This window comes from Thamnophis elegans, chromosome 3 (assembly GCF_009769535.1).
Source record: "Thamnophis elegans isolate rThaEle1 chromosome 3, rThaEle1.pri, whole genome shotgun sequence".
Classification (NCBI taxonomy): Eukaryota; Metazoa; Chordata; class Lepidosauria; order Squamata; family Colubridae; genus Thamnophis; species Thamnophis elegans.
In genome coordinates this window covers 37,622,941-37,633,109 of record NC_045543.1, presented here as the reverse complement: position 1 = coordinate 37,633,109, position 10,169 = coordinate 37,622,941, and the positions used below count along the sequence as shown (strand labels likewise).

Genomic DNA, 10,169 nt, shown 5'->3' with positions numbered 1-10,169 from the left:
CAAACTTCATTATTTTTCTCAAAAAATACTTGTGTTTTATAATAATATATATTAAAATATTATATTTATATGCTGCCTGACTCTCCATGACTATAAGCGATTCACAATTGTTAAAAACATTTTAAAACAGAACAATACAAACTACAGCAACATAAAAAAAAGAACAAAAATCCCGCAGAGGAACAAGGAAAAATAGACAGGGGTGTTCCTCAGCCAAAGCCTGGACAAAGAGCCATATCTTCCAATCACACTTAACTATTAATGATGTCAAATATCAATGTATATTGAAAGGTTCAATTTCAAGTCTTCTAATTCTTCATTTAATTGTTTACAAACAGGAGAGGAAAATGAATATATTGATGATTTCAACAGGTAAGAGGAAAAATATTTAAAACTATTAATTTTCAGGAAGATGGATATAAATAGCATCATTCAAGGATAGGTCACTCCTAGGAGGACTTTCCCAGCTTATACACTATAGTAGATATACTCTATTTATAATTTCACATATTTCTAATTAAGCTTACATTGTTTATATTTTCCTCCCTAGAAATGATCAAAAATGTTATGTGAAACAGTACCTTTTACCTATATGGTCCTTTCAGGCCTGCTATGATTGAGTATTTCCAAAGGAGAGAGATAACACTTGAGATAAATTGGATGGGGAAATAGCTAATTAAGAGAAGCAGCTGGAGGAAAAGCTTGCTTTTAGAAATCTAATCTTGCTTGGCCATGCTATGCACAGGAATACAAAATGGAGATCATTTTTTTCAGGAAAACTCACCTAAATCTCTTCATTGTTATAATTGTTTTCTGCAGTAGCACTATTCAATTTACTCAAGTGCTTTACACTTTAAAAAGTGGGGCTTGAAATTTTGTTTTATATTTAATATTTTAAACATTTTATAAAATTTTAAGTTTGGTTAATTTTATAAATTCTTTGATATCTGGCAATTCATATGTCATTAACTGTAAAGTCAGTTGACATTGCATCTGATTAAATGCTTAGATGAGTTTTTAGGAGCAAAATTATTTGTAAATCAATATCAAATTGGATTTGATGCCAAGTTTTGAACTTTGTTTGAAGTAGTCTATGTATCATTTTATATGCACAATATTATATGTAGGAATAAATCCTTTATAATAAATTTCATTGAACAAGTACTAAATCATTTCAAAAGGAAATCAGTATTTATGTTATTGTGTAATAAATGCTTCTGGCTTCTTATATCTCTGGATTTCAGATTTTTCTTGTAGAGGTTTCAAAAAAGAATAAATGGGATTAAATGTTCTTTGCCTCCATGCTTATTGTAATGTTATAAATCATATATTGTACTGTTTCAAGACAAATTTCAGTGCAGTAATATTTGTGTAATATGATCATTTAATTTTCATATTTTAACTTTTTTTATAGCACCAGTCATCGGTCAGAGAAAAGTGAAGTCAGCATTGGTGAAGAAATAGATGATATTTCTATGGAAATAGAAGACTTCATTACTAGTGAAAAGGTATGATTTGCTTTAATTTAACACTCTAATTGGGGTTGATGATATATCTATGTAGTATATAGCAAAATAAACCATTACTTGCAAAGGAATTAATATCACAAATTGATACACACACACACACACACACACACACACACACACAAACACACAGAGTCAATATATTGCTTTTGATCCAGAACTGTTCCCAATAAAATATAAATGAGGTGGCTATTGAATATTAGCAGATTTCAATATAGGATATGTTTTAAAACAACAAAAGTTTGAGACAATCATATGGTAAAGAAAAGGGAAGGAAGATGATATTTTTGTAGCTGAATTGAGAATATTACTCCAAGATAAGTGAGCAGTTCCCATACTTGTTTGTGCAGGTCCCCAGTTTGTACAAAAATATAAAGGAGGAATTGCAGAAATACTAATTGTTACAAATGCATATGGACTGCATTTGTTTGCTTCTGTGTGGCTTTTTGCATTAGTGTAAGCAGTGCTAAATGATCAGAAACTCAAATATTAATATGATACACAGGTCTAAGATCCTAGCTGATTTTACTTCTTTCAGTCCACAATTTATAAGCAAAAAGCAAATCTTCATTTAGGATCTTAAATGTAATAAACTCCAGTTTGAACACCACCATATGTTTTTCATCTTTGATTAGTATAACTGTTGGCATGAATGGGAAGAGCTAGAGAAAAAGGGAACACAATGCATGCACTGTTTTTTGCAGTCATCTATACGATTGCAGCTTTTAATAAAGCTCACAAATAACAAAATGAGTAATAGGGGGAAAACTAATGAAAACAATGACCACGAAAGTATCATCTGTATACTCTAATACAGTGATAGCGAACCTTTTTTGGCTGCCGTGCCAAAAGTGGGGGGAGCACAAGGGGGGTCGTGCGCCAGCGTGCCACACCCATAATGCTATGCGTGCGACACCACCACCACCTGCACGCATGTGCGCGACCAGCAACACCCCCACCCCACATTTGCCATGACTTTTTTGGACTTCCCAGGTTCCTGAGGCTTTCTAGGAGCCTGGGGAGGGCGAAAACAGCTTTCTCCCCGACGCCCTCCGGAGGCCTCAGGAGCTTCCCTGAAGGCTCCGGAGGGCAAAAAATGGACCTACGGGGAACCCGGAAGTTTGGGAATGGTGACTTCCGATTTGTCCGTAGGAGCGATTTTCGACCTCCTGAGTCTTCAGGAGGCTTCCTTGAGCAAAAAATGGACCTACGGACAAACCAGAAGTCATTCTGGTTTGCTCATAGGGCCTGTTTTTGCCCTCCGGAGCCTTCAGAGAAGCCTGAAGGCCCCAGAAGTCGAACTTCGGGTTCCCCATAGGTCCGTTTTCCACCCTCCGGAGGCTTCAGGAGCTTTCAGGAGGCTTCCCTGAAGGCTCCGGCGGGCGAAAAACGGCCCTATGAGCAAACTGGAAGTGATTTCTGGTTTGCCCGTAGGGCCAGTTTTCGCATGCTCCGGAGGGCAAAAAATGGCCTCAAAAGAAGGCTGGCCAGCTGACAGGGCAATGACTTGTGTGCCCTGACAAATGGCTCCATGTGCCACCTGTGTTCACCATCATGGCTCTAATATTGTGCTTGAAAAAGAAGCCCTGCTGCTTTAGAAGGCATGGCAAAATGGGGGACAAATACAAAATCTAGTCATACTTCTTCCATTGACAAAGTAGGAAAAACCTGCACCGAAAAACCTGGCTACAAGTGACAGAATTTCATTTAGTTAACCCAGTCCCAGAATACAATATTTGAAGTGGTTGATGGCCACATATTCAAGATATGCAGGGTACGATAATCTTACCTGAAAAATAACAATAACGCTTAGACTTATATACTGCTTTACAGTGCTTTACAGCCCTCTCTAAGCAGTTCACAGAGTCAGCATATTGTCCCAACAATCTGGGTCCTCATTTTACCAACCTCGGGGGGGATGGAAGGATGAGTCAACCTGAGCCGGTCAGGATCAAAACCAGAATGTGGGCAGAATTAGCTTGCAATACTGCACTCTGACTATTGCACCACCATGGCTGCTAATAGGTATGAGCCTTTTAGTTTAGTTTATTTCTCGCTGCCAATTCGAAAGCAAAATTGAAGCTAATCTGAAACTTTGAATCAAGATTGGATTATGCCACATTCTGAATGGGACCTTTCTTCAATAACAGATATCAGTGTTACAATATCTCAAGGGTTGCCACAAAGAAGAGGGAGTCAAGCTGTTCTCCAGGGCGCCTGATTGTAGAACAAGAAGCAATGGGTGGAAAGTAATCAAGGAGAGAAGCAATTTAGAACCGAGGAAAAATTTCCTAACAGTTAGAACAATTAATGAGTGGAACAGCTTGCCTCCAGAAGTTGTGAATGCTCCTACTCTGGAAATCTTTAAGAAGATGTTGGATAGCCATTTGTCTGAAATGGTATAAGGTTTCCTGCCTAAGCAGGGGGTTGGACTAGAAGACCTCCAAGGTCCCTTCCAACTCTGCTATTGTATTATTGTATATATATTTTGCACTGTATGTTTCCTAAAGTCTCTGATACAGCCTTTTTTAAACAAAAATAATGTATTTAACAGACAACATACATTAATCTAAATTTTAATATTAGTAATTTCCCTATTTTTTTTCTTTCTAGCTTGAAGACCTCACACAAGACTTCACTGTTTCTCAGTTAAGCGTTGAAGCAGATTACCTAGAGGATGTTGCATGAGTAGAGAGCAGACATCTTAAATGGTGGGACTGTCGACCTTTGTAGACTGTATCTTAAGACAATCAATCTTCTGAAATACCCCTCACAAATCGTGCCTTTTATTTCAAGAGAAAAAATAAAACACCCCAACAAAGCTGGAGAGGGGAAAGATTTTAAGCTCACAAAGAATGGAGTTTAATACTCAGAGGTGGGTTCCTACCAGTTCGCACCTATTTGGTAGAACAACCGGTTCGTCAAATCTACCGAACTGGTTAGAAGAGGTTCCACCAGTGGACCCGGAAAGCAGACCACACTTATAGAAGAGGTTCCAAAAAAATTTTAAACCCACCACTCACACACACACACACACAGACACACACACACACGGACTGACAGAGAAAGAGAGAGAAAGAGAAAGAAAGGAAGAAATAAAGAAAAAAGAAAAAAGAAAGAAAAAGAGTGAGAGATGAAAAAAAAAAAGAAAAAAGGGACAGAGAGACAAAAGGAAAGAAAGAGAGAGAGAGAGAGAAAGAGAGAGAGAGAGAGAACACATGGCCGGCAAGCCACTCCCAGCAGGTCACATGTCTGGCAAGCCACTCCCACAAAGGAGGCCACACCCACAGAGTAGGTTCCAAAAAAATTTGAAACCCACCACTGTTAATACTGCTGACTAGTTCAACTAAGGTAGTAGTTAGGTCCCAGAGAGAGGTCTGTTGCAGGCGACAAACACACCACCATTTGATTTATAAACATTCAGAAGGGAAGAAATCCATCAAGTATATGAAGAATGGCAGACATGGTTTGATGTTATGGCAACTATCTAGGTTTTTTTAGCTGAAGAAAGTAAGAAAATTCAGCAAGGTTGCTATTTTGTTGACTCAGTTTTCAGTATAATTTATCTTTTAGCTACTGAAGTTATTTTAGTTGACAGGGCATAATTCTCAAAATTCTCAAAATGGCAATAGAATACCTAACTTGAGGTATATGACATGTTCTGAATTATGAATCCCTCAGGATTTCTAGCAAGTTGACCTTTTTTGCAGCTTTAAGTGTTTAGTTTTGTGGCCAAGATTGCTAAGTACTTCTGAATATTGCCGCTGAAATATGAGCCTTAACTTTAAACCTATTTTTATATATATTAAAACATTGTTACCATTTTGTTTAATTTAATGAAAATTATAAATGATTATTAGCATGTTTTTTTTCTTTGAAACACAGGTGAATGCAAAATAAAAATATTTCCAAAAAACTTAAAAGTTCTGTGATAACAGTCCTTTATTTAAAATAATTCTCTTTGTGATCCTTGTCTTTTATTTTTTTAAGTATTATTTGACATTTTCTAAACATTAAAACCACAATTTTACAGCTTTCCGTTATCGGTATTTCTTTTTTCTGATTTCGGGTTTACCATTTTCCATTCTATTATCTTATACATATTCTTTGTTTCATACTTTCTCATTTTTACAATATATACATCTATATACAATATTTCCATTTCTATTGCTTTCTAAGTATATGCCATCTCTTTTCATTATGTTTACAATGGAACTAAGAGATAGAGAGGAAACAGTACCACAAGATATGGAATAGGTGGTATAACTGGCTCGAAAAAGGATGTAAAATCAATGCACAAGGAACACATACATCCTTGTCTTTTAATGCTGAGTATGACCCTTCTTTAGCCTGCTTCTAGACACCTTAAGTTATAAAACGTAAGTGGTCTGTATATCATATATGGCTATGCTTATGTTTAAATACATATAGAAATACAGTGTTTACTAATAAGCTTTGTACAAGAATTTTAATTGATACTCAGCAATATATTATCTGTGATTTAGTTATATTAATCCTTGGCCATTTTTTTGAGCATCTTAGTGCACCTTAATAACAACTGACAACTTTTGAAGTATTTTTTTTAAAATTAAAATTATTCCAATTACTATCAGTAAACTGAAATTGGTTGTGATTTGCAGTTTATTTTTAAGGTTGCCTTCCACCACTGGCTTGTTAGGCCATGATATTTGTAATTCATATGAATTATAGCCAAGCAGTTGAGGAAGGTATTAGTAGGAAAGGCTGCTTTAGTTTCAGTCTGCTTTCTACTTTTTGAGTATATTAAATAACAAAGTGATTCCTTTCCATACAAGCACTTATGGTGGAAACATTGTGAAAATTTAAATTTTGGGCTCCCCTCCCCCCCAAATCTTGTTTCTGTGGTAGACTGAGTTCTAGAGAAGGTAACACTTTCGTGTACTTTTTTGCCACTTTAGTTGGTGAAGCCAACAATGAATTTATATAGTTTTTCATGAATTAATACAACTACGGTTGCTGACGTCCATGCAACTGTTACTAGTATTGTGATGAGCTTTGGTGGGTTGGAGTCAAGTGGGATAAATACTGTTTAACAAGAGTCCCTACTTAGCTTAAAACAAAAGAAAATGTGTTGAGATTTGCAGACATTGTGTTTTCATTCCATTTTCTCCTTTTATAAATAGTACTTTCAAAGATCTATTCCTACCTAAACTACTATTTATTGTAGTTAGATGGTAAATATGAGAAGAATAACTGCAAAGGACTCACAAAAAATAATCGAGTTTTATACAGCATACTTTCATTAGGTATTAAGTATTAGGAAAAGATGGATCTACTGAAGTTCAGTATGAAGTCAGAAGTTTCCATTGCATTCTGTGGCCAAATTCACTTTTCCTATCAAGCCATAAGCTGTGATTATAGTGGCTCAGTTAATACCAAGTACTAAGCCAGTGGTATTTGAAAAGCCCTAAGCTAGTTCCGTAATTACATGTAGTGATATAATTACATCACTGAAATTTTTAAAGCTTTTAAAGTTTTTCTGGTATTGCACTGCATTTTCTATATGCTCCAGGTCACATGTTGAGAATGAAGTGTCCCTGAAGCTGTGGTCCAAGCTTCCTAGGGAATACTAAAGTTGTACTATATCAATTCACCTGATAAAATGTCCTACTTAGTTCAGTGGGACATATTTTGAATACTGCACACAACACAGGATTGCATTTCGAGTATGAGATAATGTGACTTATAATGCAACTACATATATGTATAAGATGGGTGTCAAACTGGCGGCCTGCGGGACAGATGCATCATACACAGGCCACGCCCACCCAGCTCCAAGAAGAGGGAAACATAGCAAAATGTCACATGATGACCATGTGATGCTGCAAGTTTGACACCTGTAGTATAAAGATCATCATTGGTTACTTTTGCGCAAAGCACACACTTATATATTAAGTCTATATCTTCATTAGAGTTTTCAAATGTATGGATTATAGGTTACTGTAGATGCTTTAACTGTTGTTAAATTATTACTGCCTTCTGTAAGCTGTCAGGGAATCAGTTTAATAATAGCAATAGCGTTTAGACTTATATACAATGCTTTACAGCCCTCTCTAAGCACTTTACAGAGTCAGCATATTGCCCCCAACAATCTGGGTCCACATTTTACTGGCCACGGAAGGATGAAAGACTGAGTCAACCTTGAGCCAGTCAGGATCAAACTGCCAAACTGTTGGCAGCCGGCAATCAGCAGAAGTAGAGCCTGCAAATACTGCATTCTAACCACCATGCCACCACATCAGCTCTGCTCCACAAGATCAGACCACTTTCAATCAGAAACATTACATCCTTCCCCCTTCTTTTTTCCATTCCATATGCTAATCCATGCCATTTATCATTTACTCTTCCTACATCCTATATTGTATAAAGCCTTCTGTATATCACAGTTGGGCCCACAGATATTGATCTCAGTTGCCCATCATGGCTTTGGTGAACAAAGACACCCACATAACACCTTTTCAGTAATACAGAGGAAATGTAGAATTGAGTCCTCCCTGCCCACCATGTCACATGCAGTGTTTTCTGTAAATGATAAGATTGGATCAGTTTGAGCACATTTCGGCCAATCTGCCACAAGTGCTACCAAATACTTGCACATAATTAGGACATATTTCTCAATTGACAAGCTGATTATCTACAGAGGGGGCTTCTTGGCTACACATGTATAGGTAGCCCTAAACTTAGCAACATAAATTCGGGGCTCAACTGTGTTTGTAAAGTGAAAAATCTGTTGAGTTTTGCCTGATTTTACTACTTTTCCTGCAGTAAATCACTGCAGTTGTTAAATTAGTAACATGGTTGTTAAGTGAAGCTGGCTTCCCCATTGATTTTGCTTGTCAGAAGGTTGCAAAAGGATGGATCGCATGATGCCGGGACACAGCAACTGTCATAAATCTGAACCAGCTGTCAGGTATCTATGTAAATCACATGACCATGTTGATGCTGCAAGTTGTAAGTGTGGAAAATGGTCATGTCACTTTTTTGCGTGCCACTGTAACTTCGGTCACTAAATGAACTGTTGTAAGTTGAGAACCTCCTGTATACCTGCAGCATTTGCACTGCTTACATGGTGGTGAAAGGGAAAGAGGCATTCAGCACAACTGTGACTGTACAAAGCAGCCTCTCAAAAAGATTTTGTTGGGCTTTTTATAAAGGCAGTGTGTGCACTTAAGAAATTGCTTTGTCGTTGTCTATTTCTATCATCCCAAGAAGCTCCAGATAAAAGTAAACAATTTACCCACAGCTTTGCAAAATAGTTCATGATTATCCCCACTGCAAGAATAGAAATGTGGGGGAGGGGGCGACTGAGAAATAGCAATAGCAATAGCAGTTAGACTTATATACCACTTCATAGGGCTTTCAGCCCTCTCTAAGCGGTTTACAGAGTCAGCATATTGCCCCCAACAACAATCCGGGTCCTCATTTTACCCACCTCGGAAGGATGGAAGGACCCTGAGCCGGTGAGATTTGAACATTTAACCTACATTTAACCACTGCGCCACCTCGGCTCTTACAACTACAATAGTAGTTGATGACTGTTTATGACTTTAAATATCTTGGTGGCTCTCCAGAAACGGAACTAAAAATTACTCTTGTGGAATATTATTGCTAGTAAGAACTTTATTTTATGTCCCACTTTGACCATTTGTCAGGTTCGTGCTACCCTCCGGCTGGGTGTCTACACCACCATTCTTATGACAGGCTTGATATGGTACTAGCAGCAGCAACGCCTAGAAAGACGGATTTTACAACCGAGTTCACTCCGACCTTGCAATTTCACTCAGGCTCAACCTTGAAAGGCAGCTTTCAAAACCTCCTATTTCCTCCGCTATTTTCCATTCACAGTTATTTCGCCCTTCCAACAGCTTTTCACGCCTGGGATGCCACTGAAGCCAAGCTAGTGAATTATAAGCTGCCTCCACAAAACCCTCATTGGAGAATGGTGGCTGCTTTTCAAGAGGCAACTGCACTTTCTGGTTGTTGTTATTTTCTTTGAAGACATTTCGCTTCTCATCCAAGAAGTTCCTTCAGCTCATTTCTTGGATGAGAAGTGAAAGTCTTCAAAGGAAAGGAGAAAAAAAACGGCTTAAGTTCGACGCTCTCCTGCCCTCCGCCCCCCCCCCAACCAACTTTTCTAGCGAGCGTTCTAAAAGTTGACGTCATTGCTTTTGAATAAAAACAGGAGCCGTGGTTTTTTTTTTTCCTTAAGCGTCCTCCGCTGCGGCATTTGAAGGCTGGGCTCGGAGAAGGGAGTGTGAAATTGAACGGTGGGAGACCCGAGCTTCTTCAAAGGAGGCGCTGGAGGGCTGTGTATCCCATAATAACGGGGACACCCTCCGTCGTCTAGCCTAACTGTTGGGACAAGGAGAGATACGGAATAGCGCAAAAGGAGGAGACTAGCGGTGGTGCTATCGTAGGGTATAACGAAAAGAAAGAGGTATTAAGATAGGCACACAATAGGTATATGGGATCAGGAACGGGAACTGAACTGAATTGGACTTCGTACGACCACTGGATTCATCCTGCCGAAGCACATTTATTGAGAAACTCAACTTTGAACTGATTGGCCACAGAGCTTTTGGCATAATTTAAGCATGCGTTACT

At 38.1% G+C, this 10,169-nt stretch overlaps 1 protein-coding gene across 1 annotated transcript; it reads left to right on the top strand.

Annotated features, from left to right (window-relative positions):
- The first annotated feature begins 203 nt into the window (after nt 1–203).
- LOC116506649 (FGFR1 oncogene partner-like) lies at nt 204–4,226 on the top strand. The gene is made up of 3 exons (XM_032214482.1): nt 204–372; nt 1,415–1,508; nt 4,140–4,226. Exons 1-3 carry the CDS (start codon nt 278–280, stop codon nt 4,212–4,214), a joined length of 264 nt encoding a protein of 87 aa, XP_032070373.1. The 5' UTR covers nt 204–277; the 3' UTR covers nt 4,215–4,226.
- Nucleotides 4,227–10,169: the final 5,943 nt, after the last annotated feature.

Bases quoted from the DNA above. Each gene is read 5' to 3' on its own strand.
- LOC116506649 (XM_032214482.1), top strand. From the start codon at position 278: ATGTATATTGAAAGGTTCAATTTCAAGTCTTCTAATTCTTCATTTAAT. The intron at 373-1,414 runs GTAAGAGGAAAA...CTTTTTTTATAG, and splicing joins TATATTGATGATTTCAACAG to CACCAGTCATCGGTCAGAGA. The intron at 1,509-4,139 runs GTATGATTTGCT...TTTTCTTTCTAG, and splicing joins ACTTCATTACTAGTGAAAAG to CTTGAAGACCTCACACAAGA.